We start from the raw sequence: 18,303 nt of genomic DNA, 5'->3' as shown, positions 1-18,303 counted from the left end.
TATTTTGGGATTCACTGAAAAATAAATGCCTTATAAACCCTCTGATCCCAACAAACTTAAATTTCAGATTGGAAATAGATACTCAGCAAAATTTTGTTTACTAAATGACACTATACCTGAGGTCTATCAGACACATATTTTGCGCAATGGCGAATAAGTCGAATTGCTTCCATACTTGTGTCTGGGAAAGCTGCATTGCACGCAAATTCAGACAAACACTTCACTGCATCCTGGAAGGAATCAATGGTCGCTGGAAAGTGTTTTTCAAATACAAGTGCTAAAATAGAGAAGCATACATCAAAATAACCATAATTTAATTATTCTTAAAAATACATTGAAAAATACATCAACCTCTAGATGCAATACACACTTCTTAAAGGTTATTAAAGGCTTTGACACCCAACAGGTATGGGGTTCGAGTCCGTCTCTACCACTGACTTGCCTGCTATGAGTAGTGAGAAAAGGGAAACATGTCTTTTTGTTTACACTTTAAACACAGCACCTAATACAGTGACTGGTACACAGCAGGTACTGAATCAATTTTGCTCAATGAATATAAAAAATTACTTAACCTCTGTATTTAGTTTCTTATATAGTTTATTTAGTTTCTGTATAGTTTCTTAATCTATAAAATGGGGATAATAATACTCACAAGATAGCTCTATGTACTATATTAAAATGAAGGCAGTAAAATGCTTATTATAATACTTTACTCAAACAAGCACTCAATAAATGATTGCCACAATAATGTCATGATTCTTGACAACGATGGTCATCATTGTCACCTTCTATATAGGCTTAACTTATATCCTTAGTATTTTGGTCCTCCTCAAAGTTGAAGGAGGGTGTACAGCGTAGTGATTAAAAACAAAGGCTTTGCTTTAACACTCCATGGCTTTGAATACCAGCTCCATCACTTACTAGTTCTGTGACCTTTTGCCACATTTCTTAACCTCTCTGGGCCTGAGTTTCCTAATCTATTAAAAAAAGGGACAATAAAGATACTTATCTCACAGAATTATGAAGATTAAATACACAAAAAGTGTTTACTGTATTAAAAATACTCAATAAATGTTAAATATATTAATAGTTTAATTATTATTATGTACACTGGCTCTGTAGGCACAACTTGGTAAACTTAAAGCCCATAACAGGCCAATAATTTTGTACCTGGATTATCTTCTGAACACATTAAAATTTGGGGGGGTTTTACTTGAATAAGAGAATACTCACTGACAATGTGCCCAGTTGTTTGGAATGCAAGTTCCACTATGCTTTCATCTTGATCAGATGCAGCTAGATGAAATACAGAGAAAATGTTCTTCCATCCAGATCGAATGTTAGCAGCTTGAGAATTAACCATCTGTGCTATACACCGTACAACCATATCTCTAATTGTTGGAGACCTAAAATATTAATATAACTGCTTAGATATACTTATAGATAAAACTCATTAGTTTTTTCCCTTCTGTTTTTCCCCCTATGGAAAACAATTAACATTTTTCTGATATTAACCAATTCAACATATATAATACCTGTTCCGTTTCATTATATGTTCAAAAGGTCTTAAGAAATCCTTCTGGAACCTGAAATTAGCAAGCTCCCCTTTCTCTAAGAATTTCATTGACAACTGTCTCAAGGAGTCTACTGCAAAGATAGCCACATCTTCATTAGGATTACAGCCAACCTGTAACAGCAACAAAAATAAAAGATGGTAATGTCAGCAGTAAAAATCTACAATTCTTTATTTTTGTCTCAGAAAAAGTAATAGCATAGATAGATATATCCTAATTAATAGCACCGACAGGTAAATCCTAAAATTCTTCATAAAGGCAATTCGTATGCTAAAAATATTTCTCTACAAGAAAAGTAGATATTTTAACTAAGTATTTAAAACTGAGAGCAATCATTTTTTAAAAAGAAAAATAGGATTCAAAACTTTTCTAAATTTAATTATAAAAACAATAATGAACAACTGCTTGAAAGGAAAAAAGCCTCAATTAAATTATAAGGAAATTTTAAATAAAGAAAATATTAGAAATGTAAACAAATATCATAGTTATTTAATTACCTTATTAAAATGATCTCCAATAACTTCCCAAATTCGAGACCACTGCAATCTTATTCTTCCCATGTTATAATATGATATTTCTACTATTTTTTGCAGACTAAACATTCTTGGATGTGTAGTGGAAAGTAATTCATCCATAGACACAGCACAGAGCCAACGCACAAAATCCACTATAATATAAATACATTTACATTTTTTAGTACAACCTTAAAGTTTTTTAGCCTGTTTGTAAGTAGAATAAATATACATACTTACCAATAGCATTTCCATCTAGCCTTGTAGATCCTGTGAATATTCTAGGGAAAATAAAACATAATTTATAAAATTTATAAATTGCTTTCTCTTTGGTCAATTCAAAAACAAGAAGCCTGGGGTACTAGCCAGTTTTATCTGTTTTAAGGGAACAAAAATTGGGTATTCAAATGAGTATTTTCCATCATACAGTTTAATAACAAGTGTAGTCTGGATGTTTCTCCCTCCCATTCCCACCCCCACCACGGATACATCACTTTGCATTCAATATTATTATTAGAGTAAGTGTATAGTGTTGTAATTTTATTAGATTTACGAACACCAGATAGGTATCTTATGAGATTCTAAGAATAAGAAAAATATTAATTTGTAAAACTAACAAATAATTGGCACACTACTAAACAGAAGACTTTTCATTTTTCCTGATTATCTACTAGCATTAACAAGTTCTTAAAATGAAAAATTCTACTTTATTTTTACAAATAACGTACATTTGATTATAAAATTCATTAATGGTAAATTAAAAGTGATTTACTATAACTTTACAAGAGGTCTCAGTTTAAACACTTTCCTTAGGGCATTCAAAGGTTTAGAGTTAAGCTATGCTCCCCAGCTTCATCCATTCTTCTTTCTGAGCTCTTTTCTGTGTGTCAAAGTTTCATAAACGATTTCAGCATAGACATGTTAGTCCACTTTGTTTAAAGTCTGCACTTTTACCCATATTCTGGGTTTGTAAACAAGGGTTTAATGTGATTTCCAGTATGGACAACATTCCTCAATTTAAAATGCATACCATAGGATTTGCATGATAAAAAGGAATCTTTAAAGGCAGGAGCAGGTCAAATATTAAACTAAGAAATAATAGCAGTAACAGTAAAAGCTATCAATTTCAAGGTGGATTCTATTCTGGTGCAATATATATATCCACTCATTAGATAATCACAAATACCTTGTGAAGCACGTACAATTATAACCCCAACTTTATAAACACAAACTGAGGCACAAAGAAATTTAATAGCTTTCTCAAACTCACAGAACTAATAGGTACTAGAGCCAAGATTCAAACGAGGACAGGCTGACCTGAGTCCACCCTCTTAACCACTTTTCTATGTTGCCTCACACTTACCTTAGTAAAACATATATTAAGCATTTTAAATATATTCTAGCCTTTTCTGACTACCACAATCTAAAGGTCCTGATTATATCATGATTTTTTTTAACCTCAGTGCCCTTGAATATCTATGTGTCCTAGCAATGAGTAACAAAAATAAGACAGGAAAAACAATTTAGAAACTGATAACATGATAACTCAGAATCTGAGCTCCTGCTAAAAGAATATCTTAAGATTTTCTAAATTGTTCTGTCAACAGAATGAAGCAATAAGTCAACAATCTAGCAGGAAACACAAGCTGGGGGAAAAATCAAAAGTAATAAGGTCCAATTTAATCCACTGGTTAGACTGGACCCAGAAATTAAAAATATACGAAGACTACAAAGCTCTCACATGAACAAAAATGAAAATTGCAGCCAGGCATGGTGGCTCACACCTGTAATCCCTGCACTTTGGGAAGCTGAGGTGGGAGGATCGCTTAAGGCCAGGAGTTTGAGGTTACTGTGAGCTATGAGCTATAATCATGCTACTGTACTCCAGCCTGGGCAACAGAGCGAGACCTCATCTCTTAAAAAAAAAGGGGGGGTGGGGGGTAGGGAGTGGGGGGAATGAAACTTACTAGACTATACTTTATAAATGTGATCAGCTGATTTCTCAAACTAGAGGTAATCTCACTGAAGGGAATGGCTATAGATAAGCCACACCACAAATAGAGTCAAAATTCAACAGTATAGGAGAAACAAGAAAAGGCACACACACAAAATCAAAAAAGGATTTTTTTTTAACTGAGAAGAAAGCAAATGGCAAAGAGTACAGGGGTAAAGAACAGAAGCAGAGATAAAACCACAGGGAAAGGAAGCAATAAATTCTGAAGATGGAGAATAAAGGCAACAAGGAGAAACAACGATCATCAGCACTCAGACAGGTTCTGTAGAGTGGGGTGATGGTGGGAGGCAGGGGAGCATGCATCCTAGGAAAAGGCATTCAAATTCCTACTCACTCTGGTAGCCTCTGAGGGGTCACTCTATTTCTAGTAATGCTCCACTAAAGATAAGCCATATGGTAGAGCACAGCAGTCTGTGAAGGCATTTAAAGTTAAGCCTTAATATATTAAGGCAGGAGAACAGAGCTATGTTTCACAAAATCAGCCTATGAAATGAATTCTACATTCCCCATATGAAAAGCAAAGGAAAGAAACATGAGAACCTTGTTTGCTAAAAGTTATGCCCTAAAAAACATGAATGGGGAAAAAATGTGATAAGATTACTGCTTCATCCACATTATGATACAGATAAAAAAAAAAAGAAAGTTGGCAAAATTTTTGCAGATTCTGGATCAAATTAACTTTTAAACTGTATGCAACACACAAGCAGCCTAAATTACTTACTATACCTGTAAAAGGTGGTTTTTTCACACTGAAAATATCACAGTTAACATTTATGTTTTAGACCTAACTGAAAGGAATTTATGAGCAAATGAAGTTGGGATGAGCTATACATATTTTCTGACAGGTGATAATGTTCCATATATGGGCCAGTATATAGCTAGATTGGTATGTTTTAAAAAAATAATAAAAACAAATACTACAATGCTAAATAACTTTTTTAGCTATTAGAATTAAATCATTCCTGGACAAAGTCTATCCCCTGCACAGTTTAGTAATACTAATTATGAAACTGGTCTAGTTTAACAATGCCTACAAAATTCTATACTAGCAAATGCTAGAGGATCAGGTACTCCCAGATTAAAATGTCAAATATTCTCCTAAATTCTAATGGTACAAGATCCTAATACAAAAGTGGAGATAATTAGAAAATTTTATCATCTTTAAGTTTTTAATAGAATCATATTTTTTTTCTGTTGGTTAAGAAACAGAAGCTATAAAGAAGTTAACACAGAAGAATTATCTTTATTTTTCTTGTTTGGGTCTTATACTTGTAATAACAGATTATTCAGAACAATAGGTCTGAGGACAGGAAAATGACTTTGTTTGCTAGACAAGCACAGAACTCTTCAGGATGATGCCTGACGATATTCCCACTACTGTCTTGACTACCAGTGTTATCTAACTGAGTTGTAATATATGAAAATAAACTCAGATATTCAGTAAGAATTCAGAGAAAATTAATGAGAAAGTGAAATGCACAAGAATAATATACCCTTATAAGAAATCAAATATGTGACTTATAATGCTTTCACTATAAGCTTAAACTTGCAATATTGAGGCTTTGTATAAAATTGGACACTACATTCATGTTTGTAGAACTATCTGGTGATGACAAGCCTGTGATAACAAAGTACTAACAGAATTTGGGCTAAGTCTGAAATCGCATTAATTCTTAAAACAGAGAGGCATGTAACTTGTTCATATGAGTGACATATCCCCCTGTAATAAACGGTAGATAGGAGGATAAATTAGAACTGCTGTGGTCATATAAAGTATATTATGGAAACAGAAATAGTATATAGAATGTTGAATCTTGCCTGAATAGATTCTCAAAATGACAGTGAAGATGATTTTCTGGACGGCAAGAAAATCATTTGGAAGAAAGCTAGCCCGGTAGCAGAAGGGCGGCTATTATGTGGTTCTGGAGTTGTACATGCAGCCTGAAAAGCAGAGAGGTTAAGAGTACACACTCTGAGATGTGCTGCCTGAGTGTACATCCTGGCTCCGCCCCTGAAAATTCTCTATGAATGAAAGAATGAAACAGTTACCGCAATAATCAAGACAAGACTAGCCTGCTTGTGGAGATGAGCAAGTTATTTAATCCCTTTCTGTCTCAGTTTCCTCTTCTGTAATTGAGGACTCAATTATAATAATATAATAATGTTAATAATACTCATCTCACAAGGCTACTAAAAGGACTCCCCCTTCACAGCAAGTGAACATTAAGAATTCTTTTCAAGAAAAAAGTTCTGTTGAGTACTTCCGGGGTCAGTAGCCATTGAATGCTAGTTCTGTCTGTACTTAGAGCAAAAAGTTTTATTTGAAGCAAAGTAAAATAATGGATCAGCATGAATTTCTAGATCACCAATAAGAGATTACAGTACATATTATATTTTTGAAAGCTTCCATCACAAGTGATTTTAAAAAAAGTCAGTGTTGTAAAAATGCTAAGTTTCAATTTGGGGGGCATTTATCTAGAAAAAGCTAATCTTCAAAAGAACAATAGAAGATATTGCTCTACATGTTGGGCATTTAAAAATCTGAAATAAATGAAATGTTCCACAGTAATATAAGCCATAGTATGAGTTTTCTTTTAGAAAACAAATTAAAAATGAGGAATATCTGGTAATGCATATAATACATGAATTCCGAAGTCTTTCCCAAAGCAGCTTATATTGAGAATTGCCAGCAAAACCCTTTGATCCATAATGCATAATCCATAATGCTGTCTTATCAGGGACCCAGCAAGATACACTACTCTACATTTTCAAATAGGGGTAATAAGGGGAGTAAGTTTTCCATAAAGGAAATAAAACGTTTGTTATTCTTTTTTGTCAAGGTTATCATTTCCCTAATGCCCACTAATATCTACTGCAACTTAAATTTTCATACCGTTTATCTCCTTATAGTCTATGATCCTAAAAGCAAAATTAGAGGTACTACATCATCTAAAGCACAACATATCACAATAAAGTCTTATATTACTTTAGGAAAATTATTTTGGCAATAATTTTCTTTTTATTGATGAGCAAAATATATCTAAATGCTACAGAATTGAAATAGTATTCATCTGAAAAGGGAATAAAATGAATACCTTACCTATCTACAGCAACAACAACACTTTGAGAACTGGTTTCTCCAATGGATTCCTGAATACTTGCTATCTGCTTCCAGTCCACATTTCCTCCAACTACCACACATAAAAGAGAGTCATTTCAGTTTGAAAACAATTCAGTGGAAGAATACACTTATAGTTCTAAAACACATTTCTGAAATCAATTATTTTCCTACTAAAAGAAGTAAGGCTTTGGGTAAACAAATCTTCTGGCATCAGAGACATTTATCAAGGCCAAATAGGCTTAATGGACTACATTAAGCAGTATACGACACATGGTTATAAGGCACGAACTGTGTTTGCAAAGATCACACAAATTAAGGGCACTGTGAATTTACATCATAAAATTAATGACATTAGACATAATTTCCCTTAATGTTTAAGAAACACAGCACTACCTTAGTTCCTGTGATATCTTCTAAGGATAATTCCAACTCCATATAATTAGACTTCCCCTGTCATTTAATCTCTGGCCCCCTGTTTACAAATGCTACTTGAAAATTCTACCTGTATATTCTAACATCCTCTTTTTCAAAAGAATCATATATCTTTTCCCATGAAACTGGTTCCATATGTTGGACAGTGGAACAATAATATCCCCAGTTTTCAAACTCTTAACCTTAGAATCATCTTTGGTATCTTCCCTCTCCTCCACTAATATTCAACTAGTCTCTAAACCTTTTTTTTAATCTCTTTTTCATATCATTTATTCATTTTCATTCCTACTTAGTTTAGGCCCTCATAATTTCAGCGCTGGATTACTGAAAGAATTTCCTGACTCATTTGCCTGCCACTGATTATTCACTTCTTCAATTTCACTTTCATTCTCCTGCCAGATTAATTTTCCTAAATCATCACCTTCATTTTGCTTATTATACTTACAGGATAAAGTATAAATTCTTCGGCCTAGAATTTAAGTCATTTCCCTTCAACATTCTAACCAAAAGGTACCATCCCTCAGCTATCTAAAACTTACCTACTTATCAAACCCAATTTCAGTTCTCAATGAAGGATTCTTCTCATCTTCCTCTGCACTAAGCACTTACTTAACTAAGTACTACTCAAATCAGAATTACTTCCATACAGTATTACATATATTATGAATATTTTAGGTGTATTAATGTTGCCTGCTTGACCAGATAAACAGCTCTCTAAGGTTATGAATAAAGTCCTATATATTTTTTGTACTTTCCCACATTATTCAATACTAAATACAAAGCACGTGCTCTATAAACACAGTTGACCCAATTGACCAAACGCTCAGTAAGTGCCTTTCTGAATGTAAACATAACAGGTGATGTCGTTTAAACTAGTTGAACTCAAATTCTATTCTAAGAACTCAACAAAGTAAAAAAGATGTGATCCCTCTTCTCACTGAATTAATAATTTACCAGTAAAGACAGACATGTTTACAACAAACTTTAATACAAGGTAATGATTACTTCATGGGTGAAATGAATTAATTACATAGAATATAAGTTTGCTAAATAGAACTAATTTGATAGGGACAAAGAGAAGAGGGGTGTTAGCTCATGGAAATGTTTCTCATATGATAAAATATTAATTCAAGCTGGATCTTGAAGGATGACTGTGTGGAAAAGGAAGCAGAAAGAAAAGCAATTCGGACAGAGGGGGCAGCTATTTTAAGTAATGGAAACATGCAAGTGTACATCATGTTTTAACATATTTGGGTGTAGCCATAATGAAGGATTTAGAGGGGACAGAGAAGAAGGGAAAGAACAAAAAGTAGTAGGAGATAAAGCTGGAAAGACAGATTGGAAAAATAATGTGAAGAACCTTGAGTCCCATGTTTAATATACTATGCTTGAAAACTGGGAACCATTAGATCTTTTAGAAGATTGACATGATCCAATCTATTTTCTAAAAAATAACTCTGGTAGTATCTGGAGAACATATTGAAATAGGAAGATATACTGGAGTCAGGGAGATAAATTAAGAGCCTATTTCTATAATAATAGTGAGCAAGAATGAAAGCCTGAAGTAAATGACAGAGAACTGGCGCGGTAGGGCAACAGTGTCAAGGCACACTTGAAATGTATTATACTGTGTGTTATAAGAATTCAATGAAGAAAAAAACCTATGGAAAAAAATAATGCCAATCATCACACAGCTTCCTTTGTGTATCAACTGGATGTCCTTTCCACAGGACCTTCTATACCTTTTATATTTAAATAATAATATATTTAAATAAATAAAAAATATAGAAATATAATCACTAGTAATAAAAGATTTAAAGGAATAAAGAATATATAAATTTTCTAGGAATCCAAAAAACCCATTTCTCAAATATATAAAATCTTTCAAAGAATTGTATGACAGTATAACATAATGGGCTAGACAGTATAACATAATAGGCTAAGAGTTCCTAGTTTTATCAAATTACTCAAAAGCACACATATTTAGGTTAACTAAGAACAAAGATGCACATGTTGTTAATATTCTCTAAACATTTGTTACCAAGCCATCAAATTTTTAAACATTAATATATATCCTGAAAGAACAAAATGTAATTCAAATCTAATAATTATATACTATGTATTCTTAACAACTCAGTTTCATGTTTCCAAAAAGTAAAAGCACAGACTTTTTTCATATCAATCAGCAAGTCAGATAAATATATATTCAAGCCTGTCAACTTGGTTACATGGACACCCTGGTGCATGGATACTATTAATAAAGGAGGATTCAGTTTAAAACAAAAATATATATACTGTATATAGACTAGATTGGCTCAACTGTACCACATAATCTTCTAGCTTAAATTCCGACTACAGCATCCTGCTCAAGAAAGTATCTGCTGTCTGAGTAGGTGGGTTCAGAGGAATGGGGGTGGACATGTACCACATGGGATGGCTGGTAACCAATGTAACAGTCCAAAGGGATTGGTGTGCCTAATAGGGCCAAGTCAACAGACTAGCTCCCACTAGGATGTACATTCAAAAATGAAAGCCTGATGATTCAGAAGTAAGTAGAGAATGGAGCAGACCAAAAAGAGAAGTACATAATATGAGAGAAAGTCTAAATAAAGCATAAAAGAGTGTTACTGGGCTCTAGAGTGGCCTAAAAGCCTGAACTGTTTTTCATTGCCAGGTCTGAAATGTGTGTATCTTTACGTAAAGTCTCTTTTTCTGAAGGGAGAAGACAGTTCATCCTCGTATCCTTATACCCTAAGTAGCACAATAGAACAGTGAATAAATTAACTCATTTTCAAGTTTATTAGTAAAACATTATCAGTAAGTATCATTATTTTTCATTTGACTAAAATTCTAGAAGATGGAACTATTCCACTGGTGTTTTATTTTTAGTGTAACCTAATTCTGTAGTCCTACTTGTCAAAATTGAGTCCCAACATTAACACCTGTCATTATTTTGGTCTTCCCATACTCTCCAGACCTTTTTAAAGGTATTTAATCAATCAGTGCACATTCATTTCACTTGCCTGTAAATATTAATACTTTTCATCTATATCTCAAGTTACCTCATGGAGTAATTATAGTTCTAATGTACAGAGTTGGACTTCCAGATTACATAAATCAATGTGCAGGTGCTTAGGCAGTTCTAAATCTTGCTGCTGAATCACCAAGTTATCAGGTCTATACCTACACCCCTAGACCTTGCAAATACCATGGCATTTATCATATTACTGAGCAAAAGACTGCATTGCTAGCTGCTTCAGTTCGATACCACCAGGAACTAATTTTACCTAGTCCAACTGGAAGCCACAACATGGTCCTGGTCTTTATTTCTTTTCCTATGGATTCTTTATAAAGTTTAAAATTCTTTTGGACTTCCTAAGAATTTTTATAGCTAGCAACAATAGTAAAAACACTAAAAGAAAATTTCTGCTCTCTTTAGGTCATGTTTCTAGATTCTTTGGTTGAAGGGAGGGTAGAAAGGAGGGACAGAGAATATTCAGAAACTTCTAATATACCAGCCATTATGCTAAGTCCATTCATACATATTCTTATGTAATCCCAAAAATTCTATGAGTAGATAATACTCTTAGTTTGCAAAAGTGGAAACTGAATCTCAGAGAGTTAAAGTAACTTGCACATGGTAAGGAAAAAATACAAAAGAATTCAAATCCAGAAGTAGCATATTCAAGGTCAAAGTTTAAAGTATGCTTCTCCCCTGGTGGAACTTCTTCCATTTACAACTAATAATGTATTTTCTTTTATTCTTCTCTATCCATTTTCACTAATATTTTCTTTTGTTCTATTGGGTGAAATCTGGAAGTTCCTGGCCATATTAAGCACATGAGAAGCCATGTAGAGAGGTCCCTTACTGGCAAAAGAGTTTGGTTAGGCCTGCACACCGCCTTTAAAAATTATGAATGTGAATGCTTTCTCTAGTGGCCCAACTGTCTATTGCCTTGTACCAGCCTTTACAGATTTAAGTTACCTGATTAGTCTTAGAATCAGGTAATTTTATTTTTTTTATTTTTTAAGACAGAGTCTCACTCTGTCAAGCTCCTGGGCTCAAGCAATCCTCCTAACTCAGCCTCACAAGTAGCTAGGACTATAGGAACACACCACCACACCAAGCTAATTCTTCTTTTTTTGGTAGAGACAGGGTCTCACTCTTGCTCAGGCAGGTCTGAACTCCTGAGCTCAAGCGATCTTCCTACCTCAGCCTCTCAGAGTGTGAGGATTACAGGTGTGAGCCACCACACCCGGCCAGAAGCAGGTAATTTAAAACTGTACTCTTCTCCCACCTCCAAGGAAGAGAATGATACTAAGGATCATTTAATGTTGCAAACCAGAGCAGGCAAAAAAGGTTTAATCCTTTATTTAGTCATGCTGCTTTTTCTGATAAGGTTAGACAAAGGGAATTTTTCCTTATCTCTCCAATTATATTTCATTGCTATAAGAAAGTTACCTATAATGAGGAAGCTAAAAACAACTTTCAATACTTCATAAAGAGAATTTTAAAAGTTCTCACCTAACCCCAGACCCACAAATTCATCAGGACCCTGATCTTTTGTTCCAGTAAGAGATCCTTCTCTGCCTCGCACTGTTCCAGAAATGTATCGAGGTTTCACTCCAGTTCCTATAAGTTGTGCCAGCTCCAACTGACTGATGCACTTCAGAATCTTAATTACAAAAGGAAAAAATTTTAAAATTCCATGTTAAAAATTCCCTCAAAAATATTTAAATATATGCAGCTAGGCTTTAAACATCAGTTATATAAATCATTATAAAAAGCTAAATGTACTTATCTTAAATGTACTAAATTAATTTTCTCCCCAAACATTTAAGCATGGCAGTGATAAAATATTTAGCATTAGCTCATTCTATAAACTAAATTGCAAAGTTGAAAATAAAGTGCTTATACCTCATGCCAGGAATTTCCTAAATAATTTCCATCTGTATGAGCCACTGTAATAAGTGTTTTTATTGTGTCTATGTTCTTTTGTTTCATTTCAGTAATACCAGAACTCACTGTCAGTAAGGTAAATCTTGCTAGTGCCTGGACATATGCATCTCTTTCCAGCTATAAAAAAGAGAACAGTGTATTTACATGGTTGTAAATGCACAACAGATAGATCTCCAATTCCCCACTGACAAACTGTTTACTTGTTTAGTAAGTTTTTAACTTGTAACTTAGTAATAAGTTTTACTTGTCATGAATTACATATAATATCACAATACAGTTTTTAAATTTTCATTCATTTTAAGATGACGAATGAAGCAGGAAAGACATAAATTTCTAACATCCAAAGACAACGGAGGTGCCAAAATCAAGATAAGATTTTAGCGATAACCAATGAATTCTTTTTTTTTTTTTTTTTTTTTTTTTTTTGAGACAGAGTCTCACTTTGTTGCACAGGCTAGAGTGAGTGCCGTGGCGTCAGCCTAGCTCACAGCAACCTCAAACTCCTGGGCTCAAGCAATCCTTCTGCCTCAGCCTCCTGAGTAGCTGGGACTACAGGCATGCGCCACCATGCCCGGCTAATTTTATATATATATATATATTAGTTGGCCAATTAATTTCTTTCTATTTATAGTAGAGACAGGGTCTTGCTCTTGCTCAGGCTGGTTTCGAACTCCTGACCTCGAGCAATCCGCCCGCCTCGGCCTCCCAGAGTGCTAGGATTACAGGCTTGAGCCACCGCGCCCGGCCACCAATGAATTCTTATCGTAAATCACTGAGCACTTTTGTCTCAAGTACTGTGTGTATTAGCAGAAACCAGATTTATAAGTTTGCTTATTTTTTTCTACAGCTAGGCTGTGCTTTTTGTAAGGCTTAACATTCATAATTAAATGTGAAATGGGCTTAAAAAACAAAAAGACAAGTTGGGCTAAACATTATCCTCATATAAAGTACAAAAATTACTAGAAGGGACTGTTTTCATGAAAATTATATACTGGATACTTGATTCTTTTAAATAACTTGCTCTTAGGCTTATGTTATAAAATCATCAAAATCAATCATTATGATGATTTCATCATCATAAAATCATAAAATATATACATATATAAAATATGATTCAATAAATATGAAATGCGGCCTGTTTAAATAAGATATGCAAATTAACATATAGGAATTCAAAGTCTTGGCAACTTTTTATATAGCTAATATTCTATAGAGGAAAAATAAAGTAATCAAAGTCATGATGATAAAATTTTAGAGAGATCAATATAGAACTACCGCTTCCACTATAGCTTCTTAGAAACTTAAACATTAGGATTCATTTAAACTTCATCATGTGTTTGAAATTAGTTTTTAATAAGTCAGACATAAAAAATTGTAATTTAAACCACATTAATGACACAAGTAATTAATGTCCCAAACTGTCTACAAAGGCAAAATTCTTTGTTACCTGAATGCTGAAAATGCATGCAATTCTGATTGCACATCTTATACCTTCCAGGCAAAGAGAGGCTACTTCGGTATCATCACAATCTTGTAGACCCACACTGAATGCAGCCAGAAAAGGTGTCCAAGCCAACTAGAAAAATTTAAAATATAGCTTGAACATAAAGCAATAAATTTTATGATAACACTACATTAATATTTTTCAAGGCTTTCAAACAATACAAGACTTAAAGAAGTTCTGAAAAAAAAGAAATAAGGTATTGGTGTAGTTATCTGAAAAACTTTCTTAGAAAAAGGGGGAAAATAAACTATAAAATGCTTCCTGGGCTTAAATAAGTAGAAGGCAAGATCATAAATTCAGTAGAGGACCTTAGGCATATTTTAAGAATAGCATCTATAAATTATTCACATCAATTAAAAATGGGAAGTCAATATACATATACATAACAAATATTAGTTTTAGCACTGAACTCATCTCTCTGTAAGCTTTGTGCCTTGCAATATTGCATAGACTCTTTATTTTGAGTAAGATTATTTTATTCATTTTCCCACTTGCAACAATAACATTATTCTCTTTTCTTTAAAAGCCTGCTCCCCGAACGTCATTTAGCCTATTTTTTTAAATTGTTAAATATTTTACATTGAGACATCAGTTACGGTATCTCTGTTTGGTGATCCAGCACTGGTATTATGCACTATAGCTTCATGAAACCTGGTCAATCAATTATAGTCAATGCCTACTGCAACCAATAGGATGAAATGATAGGGATGCTTGCGATTAAGCAACTGAGACTGGTCAATACAGACAAGCTAATCCTCTTGCAAGACCACATGTCACAAAAAACAACACTGCTCAAACTACAAAAGATGGATGTGGAAACTCTGTCATCCACTGTATTCACCAGACCTTGTACCAACTGACTACCACTTCTTCCAGGCTTTGGACCACTTCTTGCAAGGAAAAATATTCAATTCTCAACAAGCTGTGGAAAATGCCTTTTGCAATTTCATTGCTACTTGCCCTCTCGGCCTCTTTGCTGCTGACATAAGCAAGCTACCATTAAGATGGCAAAACTGCATATAGTTTAGGCACATATTTTGATTAATTGTACTGCTTTTTGTTTGAGATATAATAAACTAAACTTTTGACTTGAAATTGGACATTTCATAATTAATGAGCTAGTAAATAAACAGTAAAAGTATTTTTCTGAGTGGTAGAATTAAAGCTGGTTCCTTATTACTTTTGTTTTGTAATCTTCTATACAACCCCCACCAACAAAAACATTATTTGAAAAATAAGTAAAATAATGGCATGAGATTATTTAAAACAAAACAAATTCATCTTTATAAAATTTATTTCACAATAAAGAAAAAATGTGTTTCTTATATTTCAACATGATTTTCTATATTATTCTAGAAGATAAGGCCAGTTATACTCCACTATTCCTTCTAACACTGTGTCCCTGGCTCCTTCACTTCATCCCATAATTCTTCACCAACTTTCAGAAATACCATATGACACAGACCTTGGAAGAGGGGTAGAAGTTATTATACAATTTTGGAGCTGAAAGAAGCACAGAAATCTTGTAGTAATCTTTCACTACCCACACATATGTGTAGTTAGAATCAGAATGAGAACTTGAATTATGATCTCCAGTCTCCATGGACCATCCATCATATCATACTGTCTCATAACCTGGAATATAACTTACCCATTTCTCTTTTCAAACTTGACTCTTCTCCATTTCCCTACAACCCTTTTAATGCACTGCCTACTCATTTTGGAATTTGGAGAAATGATACAAAAGAAGAATAGAAGAATGAGGAAGGAATGGGAAATTAAATTTCAAAGAACCAATAAGTATCATTTTCATTAAATCAACCCACACACACAATGTTCCATTTTGTTCTTTACCCTACTTTCTAGGCTCCAAGCATACTCACAACCCTCATATTAGTTCCTGGGCTGGAAGTACTGGGAGAGAGAAAGAGCCTCATGATCACTTTGAAATCTGAATTAACTCCAAAGGTTTAAGGATAACTCATTTAGAGAAAACCAGGCCAAAGATTAATGATCATTCTCCAAAACTTTTCTATACTCAATTCCTAAGTCTACATACCAATTAATAACTTATGATGCATAACACTTCTTGTTCTCTTTAAATAAAAGAAAATTTATATCTGCTATGTCCTAAATAACATGGTTATAGTTACCAGGTCTATACTGATGTGTCAGATCACTATACTTCCTTAACTTAAAAATATGCTGAACAAAATTATATATTAATATATACTGCAATTAAGTTATCAGAAATTCTAACCTTAAACATGGGCCTCACGTGCTCCAAATGTGTTGCACTTGTAAAAGGTGCCTGAACATGGCTCACAGCCTCCATGAGTGCTTTAGCTGTCTTGGCCATCTGTTCCATTTCTAAGTTATATAGAAGTCTTCTTTGTTTTTCACTGGCTACATCTGAAACAATAAACACTATTAGCATTTAAGATATAAAGGCATTTAAGGATGCCATTTTGATGTTTTACAATCAAATAATAAATAGTACCAATTCAAGATGCCAGAGACAAAGGTCACATATTATCTGATTCTGCTTATATGAAATATCCAGAATAGATAAATCCATAGGACCAGAAAGTCAACCGGTGTTTACCAGGGGCTGAGAGGAGGGCAAATGAGGAGTACCTGCTGAATGGGTTTGGGGTTTTATTCTGGGGTGATGAAACATTTTGGAACTAGAAACAGGTGGTGATTGCACAACATTGTGAATGTACTAAATGTTACTGAATTTCTTCACTTTTAAATGGTTAATTTTACGTTATGTGAATTTCACCTCAAAAAAGAGCCTGGACTAGGAATCGAGGATAAGTAGAAAACCTATGGGAGGGAAGAGAGTGGGTACAACTGTCATAGTCATAATAAAAGTATTAGGGAAACAACCTAAATATGGGATAGGAGAATAGCGGAAGAGAGGTAAAAGGCAATGGCATCCTTGTACCACACATGCTTGAATGACTGCTCCTGAGTTAACAAGAAAACACTGGTCCTAACACTCCAGGGTAATTTTAATGTTTTCAGCACAACACCATCTCTTTCCCATTTCCAGCTTCTCATTGATTTCCTACCAGCATATAAAAAATAGGACAAAGAAAGAGGGATATGAGCATATTATAATATATAATACAGCTTCTCTCCTGTCAATACAATCTTGCTACTGCAATTTTTTCAAGCTTACGATTTCACTTCCAAGTAGAAGTGCTCAGAAAGGCAGGAAGCCTCTTTCTATATTACTTTTACATTCTTGGACCATCACCATCACCTCATTCCTGAAGTCACATTTCAGCTCTAATTTAATTACCACTGTCTCCATTTATATAGTGTCTAGAACAGAAATGAGTCCACAGTTGGCTCCTACTGCTAGGTATTAACAGATCTAGGGACTCCATAGTTACTTAAGTTATGATCTGTCTGAAGCAGTGACCTCCTACTCCATGAGCTCCCCATCACTCCCACCCTCCCCAGCTCCTTCAGTCACCCCTACTCCCAGCTTCCATCTATGTGTCATGATAGATGAACAGATGGAAAGATGTTGCTCGAAGACAATGAGACAGAAAAAAAAAAGAGTTGAAGTCTGACTATAGGGGTTGTCTAACCAATCTCTTTGACCTCCAAATCCTAGCTGAGATAAATGGATGAGTATATATTAAACACACAGTAACACATGCATATTATGTAGCATTTTCTATTAATCACTGGTCAGTGTATCATTCTTCAGGATGTAGGGAAAAATACAGCTGGATCACTCAACTGTATATTAGAATACTTCTCGTTAAAACATGTTTCTCACCCATATTTACATAGTTACTTTATTCTAAATCAAGTAAAATATTCTTTTAAGGACCCCTATTTTTTTCCCTTGAACAATCTGGATACTTACTTTGTTTACTTGATTTTGTAGGGATTGTTAGTTCTTTTGTTTCTTTCATTGATATCTTTTTCCCAGCTATTTCATTATAGATGGCTGATAGATACTCTTCAGGAAGGTCTTTACTGTCATTGATACCTCTATTCATCTTAATGTACTGTTCCTTCGTCATTTTATTTTTAACCTAGATATGAAAAACCATTATAATTCCTAAAAATTAATGTAAAAGTTTCACTTGTATTTTAAGAACTGAATACTCATATGAGAGATTTTATAATTACTTTGAGATAGGATGTGCAAAATGTTCAA

The 18,303-nt window shown here is 33.9% G+C and overlaps 1 protein-coding gene across 1 annotated transcript in view; it reads right to left on the bottom strand.

Annotated features, from left to right (window-relative positions):
- Positions 1–18,303, bottom strand: part of ARFGEF1 (ARF guanine nucleotide exchange factor 1) — a 141,527-nt gene that overhangs the window by 27,863 nt on the left and 95,361 nt on the right. The window contains exons 18-28 of the mRNA XM_020288828.2: positions 18,007–18,178; positions 16,378–16,529; positions 14,061–14,189; positions 12,572–12,730; positions 12,179–12,329; positions 7,201–7,291; positions 2,327–2,367; positions 2,072–2,241; positions 1,536–1,687; positions 1,234–1,406; positions 117–277 (exon numbers count right to left, since the gene is read on the bottom strand). Of these exons, the coding sequence (XP_020144417.1) occupies positions 117–277; positions 1,234–1,406; positions 1,536–1,687; positions 2,072–2,241; positions 2,327–2,367; positions 7,201–7,291; positions 12,179–12,329; positions 12,572–12,730; positions 14,061–14,189; positions 16,378–16,529; positions 18,007–18,178 (1,551 nt within the window). The remainder of the gene's footprint in view (positions 1–116; positions 278–1,233; positions 1,407–1,535; positions 1,688–2,071; positions 2,242–2,326; positions 2,368–7,200; positions 7,292–12,178; positions 12,330–12,571; positions 12,731–14,060; positions 14,190–16,377; positions 16,530–18,006; positions 18,179–18,303) is intronic.

This window comes from Microcebus murinus, chromosome 7 (assembly GCF_040939455.1).
Source record: "Microcebus murinus isolate Inina chromosome 7, M.murinus_Inina_mat1.0, whole genome shotgun sequence".
Taxonomy (NCBI): Eukaryota; Metazoa; Chordata; class Mammalia; order Primates; family Cheirogaleidae; genus Microcebus; species Microcebus murinus.
This window is presented reverse-complemented; position numbering and strand designations above follow the sequence as displayed.